This window comes from Porites lutea, chromosome 12 (assembly GCF_958299795.1).
Source record: "Porites lutea chromosome 12, jaPorLute2.1, whole genome shotgun sequence".
Lineage (NCBI taxonomy): Eukaryota > Metazoa > Cnidaria > Anthozoa > Scleractinia > Poritidae > Porites > Porites lutea.
Genome location: NC_133212.1, coordinates 8,549,050 through 8,567,169, shown reverse-complemented (window position 1 = coordinate 8,567,169; position 18,120 = coordinate 8,549,050). Strand labels below are relative to the sequence as shown.

General features: G+C 39.4%; 2 protein-coding genes across 2 annotated transcripts; both read right to left on the bottom strand.

Annotated features, from left to right (window-relative positions):
- Window positions 1–9,252: 9,252 nt before the first annotated feature.
- LOC140953672 (microfibril-associated glycoprotein 4-like) lies at window positions 9,253–14,055 on the bottom strand. Its single transcript, XM_073403085.1, has 4 exons — window positions 13,732–14,055; window positions 11,140–11,260; window positions 10,416–10,851; window positions 9,253–9,484 (listed from the first exon to the last, which is right to left on the bottom strand). Exons 1-4 carry the CDS (start codon window positions 14,053–14,055, stop codon window positions 9,253–9,255), a joined length of 1,113 nt encoding a protein of 370 aa, XP_073259186.1.
- A 1,044-nt stretch (window positions 14,056–15,099) lies between these two features.
- LOC140953671 (fibrinogen-like protein 1) lies at window positions 15,100–17,665 on the bottom strand. The gene is made up of 4 exons (XM_073403084.1): window positions 17,345–17,665; window positions 16,439–16,556; window positions 15,668–16,103; window positions 15,100–15,331 (listed from the first exon to the last, which is right to left on the bottom strand). Exons 1-4 carry the CDS (start codon window positions 17,663–17,665, stop codon window positions 15,100–15,102), a joined length of 1,107 nt encoding a protein of 368 aa, XP_073259185.1.
- Window positions 17,666–18,120: the final 455 nt, after the last annotated feature.

Genomic DNA, 18,120 nt, shown 5'->3' with positions numbered 1-18,120 from the left:
TACGGGCCCAAAAATGGATTAATACGCAATGACTGTCTGGCTTTTTTAGACCCCTGCTTATTCCAGACAGCCAGTACCACTAATTATTGTTAGCTTGTTATAATCTTTTTCTAATTCTGTTTTTATTATTGGTACAATAAAATTGTTGTTGTTGTTCTAGTCCGCTGCAATTGCAGGATCCAGAAACCCGTTTTAAAAATCTCTCTTTGAATCCGAGATCCTGGCAAAAATATTTTTAAGTTCCGCCGATCCGTTGGCCTATGCACCCCCTCCCAAAGATTAATGCATCAGTCAGTTGTATGGAATACAGACAGATCAGACGTGGAAGGCGGGTACCTCAGAAAATATTTCAGGAAAAACAAAACTCTGACGAACACAGCTAAAAAGGTAGGTCTTTATTTCATGTTGTTATCGCATTTAATGCCCTATACTATGCTACTAAATATTTTGTTTCCAGTTTTTCGAAACGGACTTAATTATATAATTAGGTTTAGGAACAGAAAAAAATGTTCGAAATCTGTTCGGAAAAGTTTCTATTTTGCCGCAGAAATTTAGGGCGTTTTAAAAAAGACTAACATCTGAAATCTCAAAGGATTCAGTATGGTTCCGTCTTTTGTTTTCTTTAAACAATAGGTGTACGTATATCATTAATGTATGGGGTTATACGAAAATCTTGCCAAAAGCCCACATTGTAATATAATAGCCAGAACCAGTTTTTCTGCATTAGAAATAGTTTCTCGCCCAAGACTTTTACAACTCGAATTTGCTCGGGGCTTGAAATGCTAATTTACCTTACAAATCCCAAATACCCTGAGGTGTGTGTGATAAACAACCCATGCTCTTGCTACATTGACACGTGCCGTAAGAAAATCCAATCAGAAATTGTTATTCACTGAATCGCGCAACATTCAAAACTGAATTGATAACTTTAGTTGCGAAAGCTGGCGAAGGGACTGCTCATGAAAGACAAACAAGGCCCCCTCACAGAAAAGCTGGCTACCCGTCTTTCTCAGCTTCGCTACAAGAACTCGAAGCTACCTATGAAAGCAGTCTGGGATGTTTAAAGCGGCCATGAGGTAAAATTGCTTGTTTAAGTTCTGGAAGTTGAAAGTTATCATCAATTCGGTTAAAATTTGTACTCCTGCAAGTTGAACTTAAAATTAAGTCATTTCGTTTTAGAAGGTTCTTGTTTTAAAGAAAACCAATTTGTTTCGGCTCAGAAGAGACTTAACTAGAAAGCAAATGCTAAAGGAAGATTGCTGAATGATTTGGAGAACTCTGCATAGTTCGTACACGTGCGTGCAGCAGTCACTAATTAAAAATATAAGAGCCTGACATGGAGACCTGGAGACGTCAACATTCACGAAGTAAAGCAATAATTCACGTCTTGCTCTCCCTTCCAATTATATGGGTGATCCAGAGACGAATTATCTTACATTGCACAGCGAGGCAACCATAATCAGTTATAAAACAAGGAGCAATGAACTTTCAAATTCATGTTGTACTTCCAGCCGTAAGAACTGAGTTTAGGAAAAAATCAATGTACCGCGCTCCCAGACAAATCAAAACAGTGCAAATCTTTGCCACAATTTAAGAATATCGGCTGAGGACTATTATTCTGTTATTTTTGCTGTATAGTACATTTTCAAGTATCTCCCGACATTTCATGTTTGGTTATATTCTCATGTATTCATGTATTTGATTTTTAATTTATCAGAACCCCCATTGATATCAGCCTTTTTCTGAAGGGGCAAATCCTGTATAAATATAGGTAAATAAATAAAAAACGACATTTTTGAAACATTTTCTTTTCCCGCTTCGCAGCAGCGATATTTTGACGGAACTGACCGGCTCACAAAGCGAGGCAACTTACCTTTAAGTGAAATAAGACATAAGCTAGTTTTTTTTTCAAGATTTTCTATTAATTTAAACGAAAATTAACAGAATTAAGAAAAAGTACCATGCGCTCAAACTGAACTGTTGAAGTTAAGAAGACGCGAGTTGGAATTTTTGGTGGTCAACAATTCTTAATAGGGCAATTTCGAACTACTTCTGTATAAAAGTGCTACTCGGTTTTCGCTTCCACGGGTGCATTACTGCTATAAAAATGTTGGAATAAAGTTTAAAAAACAAAAGGTATATTATCAGCTTCTTTAGTTTTGTTTTTCAATTAAACCTGCGCTAAATAATCTAAATAAGTTAGGTTTTGTTGTAACGGAGTTGCGGGGTTACGTTTGCGCCAAAGTGATTGCTTGCACGTATGCTCTCAGACTAATTAAGAGATCCTTTTCCCTTAGAAAGAAGATCTTAAACAAAAAAGCTGTTCATGCGAACCATTTAAATAAAATATAGTGTAAACTCACATTAATCGTGTTGAGCGGCGTGATAATTACCTCTACCCTTTCAAGGGTGGGTCCACTAAGGAACTACTCTTTTTAATTACTGCTATAAAAATGTTGGAATCTCTCAAATTTTGCGATTGAGGTGAAACTCTCTCTTTTGTGTCTTACGTTGGATGGGATAGCTGTTACATTCGACTAGCTCATGTAGAAAATATGGGATCGCCGTTAAATTAATAAATTGAATCGACGAAAAAAGGATTGCATGCATACAGCCTATAGTTTAAAATGATTATTTAACAATTATTCCATGAGCTCGCGTTGGATATGAGTTGGCTATGACCATCTCATATACAACAAGCGCGAATGGAATAATTGTTTCATTAAAATTTTTTAAACTCCAAACGTCTGGTTGTTACAACTGAATTTTTGTAAATTTCGTTTTAAATATTACAAAACGACCGGAAATTAAAGTAACTTCCGGTAAACCAATGGAAAATCACATGACATGTGCGCCGTTTGCGAACTTAGTTGAATGAAAAGTCTGAAAGGGTAGGACGCTGTGCTTAGATTATCCTCGACAAGTACTTTTTTCGCTTTCCTTTTTCCCTCGCTGTGACTGTGGAATTTGACGCTGGATAGGTTGACCTGATTTCTCTTCAATTACGTTTTCTTTCTCCACTGAATCGGAGCTGCACAAAGACCCAGCTTCATTAATCAATTTGTTGGTGTTGTTGTTGTTCAATGGAAAGCCGCTCGTTGTTGGATTCACTCGAGGCCCTTTATGGTTTGTTATGTACTTGCGAAAGTGTTAAGAGGTGTAAAAGCTCTTCAAATACCCCAAAAATCTGCTAATGGTTTTGAAAACTTACTGCTGCAAGGACTTGAAAGGCATTCTGAAAAATGTTAAGGTAAACTTAGATTATAATTTCTTTAAATTTATAAGGAAACTTCGTAGTACCATTGAATAATTTCAAACCAAAGTTTGTGGCTTTTTTGTCGCTGCCGGTATGGCATTTTCTGTTTTTTGCTATTGTTTCCTCACTGTTTCGTCGGTAGAGAGCTCGCGAAATCTACTTTGCCGCTTTGTCAGAATGCTAGAAATGCATTATCTGAGCTTGAAAATATAATTGTTAGATCGATGTTTAATCCAAGAGTGACTTAATAGCAATACAGTATGGTTGTGAAAATATTGATAACTTTTCTGATTTTTCGCATTTTTTGATCTAATTTCTGCTAAATTTCTTTGAAGCAAACAAGGAAACAATGCTCAGTATGGCAGCCATTTGCAATCTAACGTTGATTCACACCTCCTATGATGAAAACTGCGCACATCTCGTGCGATCTCTCGCGCAAATAGGTTGCGACAGAGCCTTGATAGTTACCATAATGATTTTGGGCCAGGGGGTTAGGCATTGCAATTAACGCTAGTACTACAAATAATGGAAAAGATAGATCGTCGGCACAGCCGGTCTTGTATCACTATGGTTGGGTCTTTGTAAAATGTTTTGGCCTAGAGTGCTTTTCAAAGTTCATTCAACTGAATGTGAAAACTTTACTTTTTTATTTTTTCCTCCGGTTCTTTTTAAGTAGCTTTCGTGCGGGCTCATTAGAGCCATTCACTACTATAACCTCATACTTTTGTATTTTCAATTTTCAGCTGTCAGACCAGACCATCTTTCACAAGCATACCTCTAGAAAACAGTGCATAAGATCCACCCCACAACAGACCATCCGATCGGATTCCAGATCAGACAAACACATCCGAATACCACTCCAGACAATCAGACCCGTCCACCAAATTAGACGGCCATTAGATCAGACCGCTACGGCCACACCAGACTACAAGATCAGATGAGCCTACCAGACTACCGCCCTTGACTACTCAGCTTCAAATCAACACAGTAAACCCAACCTCCTGAAATGGTACAGGTCAGGTGAATTCCTTGTGGGTTGGGTAAAGGGGGGTATATAGAGCTCTGGATGAACCTTGCAAAGCATACTATACACACACTTTCGGCCTGAAGCATCCGGACGTCTTATTCGGCTTAACTTAACTATAGTTAGATTAGCTAGTGGGCTCCCCGGGCTGGTAAGGGCCTCCCCTGCCCTTTTTCATAAGTTGGGTTCCTTTGCAGGTATTCGGTCAGCGATAAGAGTTCGGCTTTTAGGATTCGGTTTGGCATTTAGGAATCGCTTCGGCTCTGACTTTCTGCGCCTTTTTTCACGTGGACTTCGCTGCGCTGTCGTCGTCATCGTCTTCACTGCAGTCTCCCGCTTAGTTGTGCTAAATTCAATTTATCTATTACACTTCACTTGACAGTCTATGCGCTGGGCAAGTGAAGCTTTCATTAGTAAGGTTCAACCAGATATTGATTATTTAAAGACATAACTTAGTAAACTTGAGACTTCAGATCATTCAGCTTCAGTAAGAGGACCTTATTTGGTGACCACTTACCAGCTCAATGGTCTCTGGTTACAGGTAGATAGTTAGTTTAGTCTCGCATATTCGAGTTTGCTCCTAAGTATACCAATTTGACTTTTCACCTTAAACAGTACGAATGTGAAGCGGAAGTGTTTGATGTGCGTTGATTTTCAGACTTCGAACTTGTGAGGGTAGATCAGTTAACAAGTTTAGTCTTACAAAGAAGGTAATCTGCGACCGGGCGTTTCTTCCCGCGAAGAGTCAACACTTTGTTGCAGGTTACCAGGGTAACATGGGACAATCCACACACCATAGGCTAGATCGTTTACAAATCGTAAGCGTAGGAAGTCTTCGAGACCAATCTACGACGCAGTTTCATCGTTGGAGGAGCCCGCACAACGTTAGTATCCTGCGAAGTAATCACGAGAATGCAGCTAGGCCAAATGTTTCGGGGACACACATGTGGAGGTCTACCATACCTTTATATGCGTGCCTCTGAATGGCATTCAGGTGAAAACCTCGCAGGTTATAGATAGTCTTTTAAAGGCGACAAGAAAATAGGAGAGGATAAACTGGCTTTGCATCATTGACACTAAGACGATTTGGTTTGTCTTCTAGTTAATTTTGCTCCGCTGGAGGGTTTTCTTCCAAGGAAGCCCTGCATTGCACTACGCAGGCACAGACCGTCTACAAATGGTAGGCGTACGTAGTCTTCACGTCGACCGTTCGTGGCTTGAAGTCTTATTCGTCCTGAGCTGAGAGTGGCCTGCAGTGTTCTACCCTCACAGCTCTTGAAGTACATCATGATTGGGACTGAATCCTAAAGCAGCACACCTTTTATTTAACTTTTTTCTGAATCTTGTAACAAGAGGTATTTGCTTTTGGAGTTGTGAATAAAATATATCTTATCGAATTGTATGGTATTGCTTTGTAATGTATTGTATTGTGGGTCCATGGCTACATCAAAGGAAGAGGCCGGCCGAAGAAAGAAGAACAAAGATTTTCCAGATGTATAGAAAGATAGTATATTAAAGATGAAACAACAACAACATGATATTATATATCATGATATTATATATCATGTTAATATCATGTTGTTGTTGTTTCATCTTTAATATACTCACTTTGGAGGTTGGTTGGCTACATCTTGGATATGCTTTAATGTGACAGCGCGATGCTGTTAGTGAGTTCTTGTGTGCCAGTCATTACTTGGCTGTGTAGCCGCGTGATGCGGTTCCAGTCGAGACCCACAAATTGGCCCTTGCTCACCATAGAGTCTCCAGTAGCTCAAGTGGTTAGAGCATCCGACTAGATCACGGAGGGTCGTGGGTTCAAATCCCATCTGGGACTCGGAATTTTTTTCCGAGTCCTCCTCAAAATTAATATCATGTTATAGAAAGATAGTCTAGTTAATTAAGTAGACGAAGTAGCTGCCGCTTTGCGGGACCAAACCAGACAATAATGATGATAATTAGGACGATGATGACGACCATGATGATGATGATGGTGATGATGATGATCGTTTACACTACGACTTATTTCTGCTTCTACTAAAGTCAGTTTCGTTCCGTCGGATTAGGGTCAAAATCGATTGAAAGAAAATTACGCTGAATGTAGATTGGTAATTTTGCAAACAGAAGCCGATGACATCGTAGTGAAAACTACTTCATCATTAGGAAGGCAGGGTTAAGTCAGAGGAGACAGCATAGAGCAATAACTTTAAAGAGAGCCGCCTTAACCAAAGTTGATTTCTGTGAGGGCCTATATACACCCATGTCCTTCAATTTTTCTTAAAAATAATTGCTCACCGTAATTCTGTTCCGCAATTTTTGATGTCGCGTAGTTCAATTTTAGTTAAGACGGCTACTAATATTTTATGATAAAAAATTAATTGGCCGGCCGGACTTCAGCGTTCGACAACTCCGCCATCATGATCGTCTACATCTTTTTTTTCTTTCCAATATCTACAACTTGGTGTATTGGATTGTGGGTCCCAGTCTCCTTGGTCCTTTGGTTGAGGAACATGACAGTGTGCAGCAGCCCATATAAGGTAGGGCTGATTTATGCTAGTACAAAGTTTGCACAAAGCTGACTCGCTTAGTCTGGAATAGCGTAATAATTAGGAGATTGAATTTCCTCGGCAGCGTTGTGTTTGTAAGAAGCTAAGGTTCGTAGCTTATGCAAACATTGCACCACATCAATCAGCCCAAGTAATAATCCAAAGTGGCACAAGGTATGTGGAATTTTTTTTCTTTTTTAGGCGATTTAATTTTCGGTTCGGTCCATTCGGCTTTACCGGTTTTCGATTTCAATTTCGATGTGATTCCGGATTCGGTTTAAAAAAAATGTGAAGGCTTAGTATCGACAACGTTTCGATAGCAAGCCGCCAAATATCCCTGCGAGCCCGTCTGGGGGACCCTGGTGTGTTTCATTCGAGGTGTCGAAGGTTTAATAGACACGTGACACTCCTCGGTCTGACTGGACGTCAAATTCTTAGGAGCGCACCCCATCTATAAGAGTACTTTATTTCTGTAAATTGTGAACTCAATATAATAAAAACACTTGAACTAACGTGTTGTCTGTGTGATTATTTTCTTTTAGTTTAAAGCTAAATATGAAATAAAGTAATTAATTATAGGTACTAATGATGTTTTAATTTGCAGAGATTACAAAATACTTGATGTAGTAATGGCAATAAAAAATAAAATGACCAAAAGACACTGAATTGTGAGTGTAATGTCTTTGAATTACGCACAATGAGCGACACTGTGTCTCATCAGTGTAACAAATAACTAACTCATTTCGTTTCTTCCTTGTCGGATATCAATAGCTTCATCTTTTCTGCTGCTACGGTGATTGGATATATGTTTATGGGCGCGCCCTCTCAAGGTGACACACGGTTTTTCTCTACCTTTGTACTGCGTTTTGGACGCGTTCTTGGAGAAACGCATGGCACAGGAAGTCGGAAGTGAAGTGCTGAATGCAGGGAAGATGTAATGCTCTTGTAGTTATATTGTACGTGCCAAATTCAAATTTGATGAAAAGTAAAGTTCAAAAAACAAAGGGTATTTTCTCAGCTTCTTTTGTTTTTTTTTCAATTTAACCTGCGCTAAATAATCTAAATAAGTCAGGTTTTGTTGTAACGGAGTTGCTTTAAGGAAACTACAATAACGTTTGCCCCAAAGTGATTGTTTGCACGTATTCTCTCAGCGTAATAGCGTAATAATTAGGAGATTGAATTTCCTCGGCAGCGTTGTGTTTGTAAGAAGCCAAGGTTTGTAGCTTATGCAAACATTTCACCACATCAATCAGCCCAAGTCTGTCTGGGCGCCGTGTCTGACTCTGCTATCATTTGCCAAAGAAGTGGGCTAGGATAACTTAAAAAAATGGGGAACCATAGCTAAAGAAGTGGAGTGCCATAACTAACGAGGTGAGCTACCATTGCTAAAGAAGTGGGCTGCCATAGCGAAAGAAATGGGCTGCCATAGCTAAAGAAGTGGGCTACCATAGCTAAAGAAGTGGAGTGCCATAGCTAATGAGGTGAGCTACCATAACTAAGGAAGTGGGTTACCATAGCTAAAGAAGTGGGCTGCCATAGCTAAAGAAGTGGGCTACCATAGCTAAAGAAGTGGGCTGCCACAGCTAAACAAGTGGACTGCCATAGCTAAAGAGGTGAGCTACCATAGCTAAAGGGGTGGGTTACCACAGCTGAAGAAGTGGGCTACCATAGCTAAAGAAGTAGGCTGCCATAGCTAAAGAAGTGGGCTACCACAGCTAAAGAAGTGGGCTGCCATAGCTGAAGAAGTAGACTGCCATAGCTAATGAGGTGAGCTACCATAGCTAAAGAAGTGGGTTTCCATAGCTGAAGAAGTGGGCTACCATAGCTTAAGAAGTGGGCTGCCATAGCTTAAGAAGTGGAGTGCCATAGCTAATGAAGTGGGCTGCCAAAGCTAAAGAAGAGGAGTGCCATAGCTAAAGAAGTGGGCTGCCATAGCTAATGAAGTGTGTTGCCATAGCTAATGAAGTTAGGGCCATAGCTAAAGAAGTGGAGTGCCATAACTAATGAAGTGTGTTGCCATAGCTAAGGAAGTGGAGTGTCATAGCTAATGAAGTGCAGTGCCATAGCTAAAGAAGTGGACTGCCATAGCTAAAGAGTGGAGTGTCATAGATAATGAAGTGGACTGCCATAGGTAAAGAAGTGGGCTACCAAGCTACTCAATGTGATGTTGAAGGTTTGTTGCAAATGAAGGTCGCTTTCCGGCCGCAAAAAATTAATCGCTCGCACGTAACACAAATTCGTTTAGTGGAAAAAGACTATAAATTTTATGAAGGTCGGCACCTTACCGTTTTGTCAGTTTAAATCAAACCAGGAGACACCGACCGTTCAAAACGTTAGTTTGAGCTTTAAAAAGGTTCTGACATCTATATAACATTGCATTGTCTCAAAATCGTATCCTAACACCCTGACACCCTGACACCCTGACATTTTTACCCTTTAGGTTTTAATTTCATCTCAAAGCGTTTCAAGGAATAAAATTGTCCCCTAAACGTGGCCCATTTTGCTCCACTCGGATATTGGCCGCTATAAGGACCATTATGATACAATCCATTAGGATTTGCCAAAGTACACTTGTTAAACCACCATCCTCCGGAGTGTCTTTGGGCGCAGCTATGGGGACTACGATCATTGTCTGCGTCTTTGGTTGAAAACTGCATGTTACTGTGGAGAAAATGAATGCGAAAATTAAGACCAGATGTATTTTTTCCACCGAAGACATGGATGTTGAAATGTCTCTCTCGGGCTTATTCGCCTGTCTCGACCCATGTAAAGGAATCCAAGACAGTCTAGGATTCTGGATCCCAAGCCGAGGATTCAGGTTTCGTTGGCAGCGAAACTTGTATTTCGGATTACAGTCATTAGTGGGATCCGCATTGCTTGTGATATTTTCCAATGCCCAGGATTGCGAATTCCACAAGCAAAAATCAGTCCCGGATTCTGAAATCAGGATTACCATACATAGGGCGCTTATTTTTAGACCAAAATTAGGCCCGAAGGGCGGAAAAAAATTTTTTGGAGACCGACCTTCCTTATCTGAGGGTCTAAATGATCGGCCACCCCCCTTTGTATGAAGGTCTGGATCTGCCACTGCTTTGTACCTTCCTTGGTTGTGACTAGAATAGATATCACAAAGTCAGGTTGTCATCTTCAATCAACATACATGGTAGGCGTCTTATAACTTAAAGAAGTAAATAAGAGATGAAAGAAAACAGAAGAAAACAGTATTATAGGTAGTATGTAGGACTTGAACCCGCGTCATTTGATGTAAAATCCATATCCGTATCCACCACACCATCAAGGGCTAACTTCCGAGGCCGGTTAATTTTAACGTACTTTACATGTCATTGATTATTACACTATTGAAGGTTGACCGTTTTTAAAACAGTGCTTAACCCTTATTACCGTACTTCGCTGCTAAACCCTGTATTCAACTCTTTTCCTTGCACAACTGTCTCCTACTCTTCTAAGAGTTCTCGTACCGAATAAATTCTCATAAATATAGTATAGCGTCGTACAGAGGTAACGTTGTTTAATAAACATAAGGTGTCCAACCTGATTTTAAGGTATCCATTCTAGTCACAACCCTTCCTACCTTGCGATTTTTCCCTTCTCGAAGTCATCTGCCAACGAGTCACCAGCTGTACCACTGTATCCTCCAATCACAATACGATACTTGTCTGCTTCGTCAGCTACCTGAAATGTTGTATATTCAGCGTATGTTATGTTGCCATCAAAGTCCTCCATGTCAACTCTAAGCATTACATCATCGGAAAATGTTAAACGGTGAAGTTTGTCGTTTCCAAGCCAGAACTCGCCATTTGGATCTCCAAACCCATTTTTGTATGATTCCCAGTTGCGAAAAAAATCAACGGAGCCATCTAACCGTTTTTGAAAGACTGTCCAACCACTGCCGTTCGTGATCAAATCACAGAACACTTGCATTGGGCTTCCACCGTCTGGATTGATGTGGTATACGCCATTCGATGAAAAACCGGTCTTACCAAGTTTTGAGCAGTCTTTCATTGTATCTGAAAGAGGCATTTAATATTTCAATAACCCCTTTGGATTTAAATTCTGAGTTTATTAAGTTAATTTGGGAGTTAAAGATACATTTCAAACCAAGTTTTTCTCATTCTGGTTTATGGGCACTAGGCCACTAGCATTTTCTCGACGATTTGTTATATTGAACGCTTTAGTTCGAAAAACGAAGTTTGTATTTACTAAAAAATAACTGCAATATCCTTTAAGGCACAAATTGAGAATACCATAGATAAAAAGTAACACCCGGCCGAGGTAGCGTTTCTTTTGACACTTACCGCACGGTATTCCCTCATAACCATCGTCACATTTACATCTAAAGCTGTCTTTGGAGTAGTCTGGGATACAGATACCTTTGTCGCCGCAAGGCGGGTTTTTGCTGCTGGACTCGCACACACTCTGTACAGAATATAACAAAGATCACTGACAACCGATTCTGGAACAGTTTTTTTCATAAGACTTATAAGCTATTGTTCGCGCACGTTTCAAATTTTATCATTCCGAGAAGGAACATTACCACCAACATGATGGCGATTTTTTCAGTTGGTCGCAAAAAAGGGACAAAACAACAAAAAAAACAAGTTCAACGACTTAAAACCAACTTGTAAGTGTTAATTTAATTAGAATGAAATTTTTCATTGAAAGATTAAGCTAATTTAGTAATTTTTAAAATTTTTCTTAGAAAGGCTAATTGCTTGAGTTCAGTAAAGCATCAAACAAGTCGTCTTTCGTGCAGGTGTAACTTTTTAGAAGACTTTCTCAGCCTTCTCCATTGAAGTAGACTGATTTTCGATAAAAATTGCCTGGCAGGTCGAATTGGTGTACAGCTCAGGACTCGCACTGAATGGCCGTTAGCCCAAATTATACAACAATCTTTTAGTTGGTTAAGTTTAAATCACATGGCTGCTATTCAACATATAATTGTTTTCGAGGGTTAAAAAATAAGTTATAAAAGTTACATGCATTGCAAAGTTTTTCTAAACATCTTGGATACTACTGATTTTATAAATTTTATGGCAAAAAGAAACAAACGCCAAGATGCTATTTTAGCATCAATGGGTGTTACTATCTTGTGCCCGAACATATCGCAAGAAGAGGGAACGGAAATAGTATGCAAAGCATACACCATAGTGTACGAGTTGTTTCTCAACAATGATCCTCTGATCCCCACACTCTACCTTAGGGAAATGCTTGGCCTAATGCAAACAGAAAACTCATTTGAGTTTAATGGAAACAATTATCTCCAAACCCATTGGGATGGAATTGGGCTGAAAAACAGCATTGTTGCAAACATGTACATGGCAGAGGTTGAAACAAACCTAATCCAACAAAGCAATACCACGCCAAGATTAAAGAATCGTTACACTGATGACGTTCAGTCCGTGGGGACTGTAACAAAAATACACACTTTACCTCGTACCACCCTCTGGGAGTAAAAAGAGGCTTCATTGAAGGCAAAGCAATGAGACTGCTTTGAACAAACTCTTCAAAAACAAAATATTTGATGAGTGCCCTGCGAACTTTAAATAAGACCTCGAGCGGTACGCGGGTATCCTACACAAGATATAGGAAGGTCGACGAATTAAAAAACAAAAGCAAAAAAGTCAAGTGAGACTATTGCTTTTCCTTACAACATATCACCCAGGGGTACAAGATCTTAAAAATACATTGATGGCAAACTAGAATCTAATAGAAAACTAGCCTCTGCTGAAAACAATTTTTAACAGACCGGCGATCATATCCATCCCTAAGACAATGCTTGGAATAGCAAAAAAGGAACTTAAAGGCATTTGATAATGCGACGCAGAGTCCGTCCAGGTCTGTATTTGACCTTCTTTCAGTAATGGTCATGTGACAACTGATAAACTTTCGGCAGTGTTGACTCGTTCTGTTTTCTGTTCTCATTTAGTTTATTTTATCAGTGATTAATTATCGGGAGATCCTGGGAGAGTTGCATGCTTGTTATAAGTTACACTTCATCCAAGTTCAAGACATCAAGTAATTTTCGATTTTCGTGTTATCCTTGAACAGTCCACAGATTCATTGGTGCTAGCTTAACAAGCCTATCGGTTATTTGAAAACGAATAAAACTTTCACGTTTTTAATAAATAAACACTAAAAAAAGTTAAATGAGTTCACGGGAGCGAATGAATTGAAATGTGCATATATGTGTGCAGCATTCTAGTATGTACTCAAGAACTATGCACACTTGTCATGAAATAGATTTTTATCTTACTGGCCAAATTCACACTTGTCGAATGTAGCATATTATCCTGTTATTCTCTGACAAACTTGCGATTGGATTTAGTGTACTATTATATATTATTATTCATCCTGCTATTCTTCTGGATGTAATGAGTTTGTTATCTTATAACATTAGACGAACTCTCATCCAAACTGATAATTTTGATCCTAATTGGCTCTTATGGCTGGTAACAGGCGATAACAGCTAACACCAATTAGTCCCAATTATATTGAACGAGTCCCAATTAAATCAAAGGAGTGTTAATAATGTATGTGTCCGTTATTTTGGGTTTTTTGTTGGAGAATACGAAAGGTGATCGACGCAACTAAAAGATGGTCTTTTCTAAATTCTGAAGGGAAGAAAGAAAAAAGCTTCTATTCGAACGGTGATCAACCTTTCCTGAAATAGTTTGACCGAATTTACGGTGTCACTGTGAAAACAGTACAGTAATCGGTCCGAATTATTTTATATTATCTCTAGCGTGAAATCGCCCAGTAGTCTAGAGAAACTTTCTCAATCAAATAGTGAAATCATTTATAAGTGGGATTTTCCTGTTTAAGGGAAAATAAGACGGTTAAATTAAAAAAGCTTAAATTCATACAATGTATATCGTAGCGATTGTTACCTGCATTCCTCTGTACGTAAAATTGTCATCTTCTGTGAAATTACCAAAGCCAAAAAATCTGTCGGAATCACTCAGCTCACACACGAATGTTCCTGATTCGTTTCTTGTATTCCCAAAGTTGTAAGAGAGGCATTGTTCATCCCCGACGCATTGAAGACTACACTCATCCTCTGACATCACATCAACTTGCTCTATCACGCTTCCGTTCAACTTTCGCCTTTCTTTTGCCTGAGCAAAGTTAACAGCTCGAAATTCAGGTGCTGAAATACGGCTTGTACTGTGTACAGTTGTCACGAAAAAAACGATTAGAGGTAGAAAAAACATTTATGATGGCGGGACCGGCTTCTATTTCGCTTTTCTAAAAATGAAGTTTTGCCAAAGAACCGGTTGCTGGATTTTAAGGCCCCCAGACTAACGCGTCTGTGATCCAAATACAATTTCCATAGAATAAAGGTCTATCCAATCAACAAATACACCTGCCGATTTTTCATTGAGTAGGGTTCTCTTATTAAATTAGTAAAATTCATGACACATGTATGCGAATACATGAAGTTAATTCATTTAGTTTTAAAACTTGTGAAAAGATAGGAAGGCCAAAAAAAAAAAAGTTTCGCCCTTTTAATTAAAATGGCCTTTTACCTGTTACTCTTGGTGCCAGAGGTTTTTCATGCGCGGCCAGTCCGGTTTCGGTGAAGTGTTTCGATATAGTTTTTCGGAGACCATACCGATAATTTTCAATCGCCTTAGCTTAAAAGTAATTTTATCCCTGCTCGATCGCTATGACATTTTCAACACTGACTGATTTTGGATTGAAGTTTGTCATAATGTAGTTTTAACTAAAATCGATATCACCATGGCAACGATAAACAAAAAGCTGTATTATGGGAGATTTGAAAATGGCAAAAAGACAAAAAGCATGTCTGCACGCCCTGTCTGACTCTGCTATCATTTGCCAAAGACGTGAGCTAACAAAGGTAATAAAATTGGACAACCATAGCTGAAGAAGCGGATAACCATTGCGAAAGAAGTGGACTACCACAGCTAAAGAAGTGGGCTACCAAGGTACTCGATGGGATTTGAAAGGTTTGTTGCAAAGGCTACTTACTAGCCGAATAAAGAAATCGTTTGCGCTTAGAATAAATTCGATCGCGTTTATAGTTGTTTCCTTTGGAAAACAAACACAAGAACAATTCATAAACTTTACGAAGGTCCACCGCCTTACCATTTAGTATAAAATTAAACCAGGAGACCCCGACCCTTCAAAACATTAGTTAGAGTTTAATTTTTAAAAAGGTTTTCACATCTATATAAGAATACATCGTTTCAAAATGTTATCGTAACACATTGACATCTGAAGAAATCAGATTTTTACGTTTTAGGTTTTAGTTTCATCTCAATGCGTTTCAGTGAATAGAAATGTCCTCTAAACGTGACCCATTTTGCTCCATCGGAATATTGGCCGCTATAAGGACCATTATGATACAATCCATTGGGATTTGCCGAACTACACCTGTTAAACCACCATCCTCCGGAGTGTCTTTGGGCGCAGCTAATGGGACTACGATCATTGTCTGCGTCTTTGGTTGTAAACTGCATGTTACTGTGGAGAAAATTAATGCACAAATTTAGATTAGGTGTATTTTTATCTACAATAGACTTGGATGATGCAATGTCTCCCTCGGGCTTATTCGCCTGCCTGGCCCCTTGTAAAGGAATCCAAGATAGTCTTGGATTCTGGATTCCAAGCCGAGGATTCCGGATTCCAGCTACTGGATTCCGGTTTCGTTGTCAGTGGAACCTGGATTCCAGATTAAAGTCACTAGTCGGATCCTGATTGCTTGTGATATTTTCCGAAGCCCTGGATTCTGGACTCCAAAAGCAAAGATTTCCAGGGTTCCGGACTCCATAAGCAAAGATTCCTCGGATTCCAACCTACCTTGCGATTTTGTTCACCTCGGAGGCATCTGTCAACGAGTCACCAGCCGTACCACTGTATCCTCCAATCACAATGCGATACTTGTCTGCTTCGTCAGCTACCTGAAACGTTGTATATTCAGCGTATTTTATGTTACCGTCGAAGTCCTCCATGTCAACTCTGAGCATGACATCTTCGGAAAATGTTAAACGGTGAAGATTGTCGTTTCCAAGCCAGAACTCCTCATTTAGATCTCCAAACCCATTTTTGTATGATTCCCAGTTGCGAAAAAAATCAACGGAACCATCTAACCGTTTTTGAAAGACTGTCCAACCACCACCGTTCGTAATCAGATCACAGAACACTTGCATAGGGCTGTCACCATCTGGAATGATGTAGTATACGCCACTCGATGAAAAACCGGTCTCACCAAGTTTTGAGCAGTCTTTCATTGTCACTGAATGAGAGATTTAAGATTTAAATAACCCCTTTGGGTTTAAGTTCTGAGTCTATAAGTTAATTTGGGAGTTAAAGATACATTTCAAACCGACTTTTCTAATCCTTGTTTAGGGTCACTAGGCCACATAGAAATCTAGACACTGGCTTGTGCTCTTTTTGGATTCATTAATAAATTCTTTTGCAATGAATTATTACTGAACGTTCTTACCCGACAAACAAAGTTTTTATTTGCTATAAAATAACTACGAAATCCTTTAAGCTACAAATTTAGAATGGATACCATACCATAAAAAAGAAACACCCAGCCGAGGTAGCGTTTCTTTTGACACTTACCGCACGGTATTCCCTCATAACCATCGTCACATTTACATCTAAAGCTGTCTTTGGAGTAGTCTGGGATACAGATACCTTTGTCGCCGCAAGGGTTTAAGTTGCTGGACTCGCACACACTCTGCAGAGAATACAACAAAGGTCATTGCAAACGATTCTGGAACCGTTGAGGCTATTGTTCGCGCACGTTTCAAATCTTATCATTCATTTGACTGAGAAGGAACATTGCCACCAACACGATGGTGATTTTTTTCACGTGGTCGAAAACCAAGGGTCAAAACGACAAAAACAACAACTGCAACAACTTAAAACCAACTTTTAACTGTTAATTTATTTAGAATGAAATTTTTAATTGAATTGGGTAAAGGCAAAGCTAATTTCGTTATTCTTGAAACTTTTCTTAGAAAAGCTAACTGCTTGAGTTCAGTAAAACGTCTTGCATTATTGATAATGCAAACAAGTCGTCTTTCGTGCAGGTGTAACACTTAAAAACGTTCTCAGCTTTCTCCGTTGAAGTTAACTGATTTTCGACATAAATTGCAGTGCACAAATTGGTGTACAGTTCAGACTTGCAGAGAATTGCGTTAGACCAAACTATAGAACCATCGTTTAGTTATTTTAGCTTAAATCGCTTCATTTTCAGTTGTTTTCGAGGTTTTTTTAATTAAAAGTTATAAAAGTTAAATGTGTTGCAAAGTTTTTCTTAACATCTTGATTTGTATCCTACTTATAATCATTAAAACACTCATTCTTGGGAGGACATGATTTTGTACCGTTACTTAAGGTATTCTGCGTTTTAATTGTGATCCTTAACCTAGGACCACAGATTTAAAAACAAACCATGTGCGCTCAATTTAGGTAAGATGGTGTAACAATTCCCATTACCGTTGTTGAGAGAAGAGATACTACCTGTATCCCTCTGTACTTGAAGTTGCCATCTTCTGTAAAGTTACTTGCCTCAGCAAATCTATCGGAATCACTCAGTTGGCACAAGGAGCCCCCACCTTTGTTAATGGTAATTCCAAAGTTGTAAGAACGGCATCGCTCTTCATTGACACATTGAAGCCTGCATGCGCCTTCGGATTCCACCTCTGTTGCTTGTATAACACTTCCTTTTAACCTCCTTCCTTCTTTTGCCTTAGCAAAGTTAACAGCTTTTAAACCAGGCGTTGAAATACGGCTTATTCCGATAACATTTGGGGTAAAGACAAGTAAAACCCACAAGTGCATTTTCTAATAGCTTCTGTTTAATTCAAAATGCTTAATGAAACCCGCTTTGGGAACACCCTATTAATGGGGACACCCGCTAATTTGGACCAGTTTTGTTTTTCCTCAACTTAGAACTCCTTGGTTAAATACATCTACTTCGTATACATTTGATTGGGAAAATGATAAATACACAAAGCCATATTCTTCTAGCCTACGAGCAAGCTCTCTTGGAGCAGAACGGGGGAAAACGCTCTACCTCCAGGTTTGCTCTCAGGGCCTAGCCTCCAAGGCAGCCGTTACATTAGGGATTCGCCATTTGTTGCTCCCCCACGAACAGGCTCGTGAGGAACGCCTGGCGAAACTGTAAGGTCTGCATGGTAGGCTAGCTCTGGCTGGTTGACATACTTTTGGCATTAGCTGACTAGGTGATAGCTTTAAGATACCAAGCTTTTCATGTGAACTCCAACTGAGCTCAC

Coding starts and splice junctions, on each gene's coding strand:
- LOC140953672 (XM_073403085.1), bottom strand. CDS start 14,055: ATGTTTTTTCTACCTCTAATCGTTTTTTTCGTGACAACTGTACACAGT. Junction 11,261..13,731: donor TTACGTACAGAGGAATGCAG/GTAACAATCGCT, acceptor TATTCTGTACAG/AGTGTGTGCGAGTCCAGCAG. Junction 9,485..10,415: donor GAGAAGGGAAAAATCGCAAG/GTAGGAAGGGTT, acceptor TTTTCTCCACAG/TAACATGCAGTTTTCAACCA.
- LOC140953671 (XM_073403084.1), bottom strand. CDS start 17,665: ATGCACTTGTGGGTTTTACTTGTCTTTACCCCAAATGTTATCGGAATA. Junction 16,557..17,344: donor TCAAGTACAGAGGGATACAG/GTAGTATCTCTT, acceptor TATTCTCTGCAG/AGTGTGTGCGAGTCCAGCAA. Junction 15,332..15,667: donor GAGGTGAACAAAATCGCAAG/GTAGGTTGGAAT, acceptor TTTTCTCCACAG/TAACATGCAGTTTACAACCA.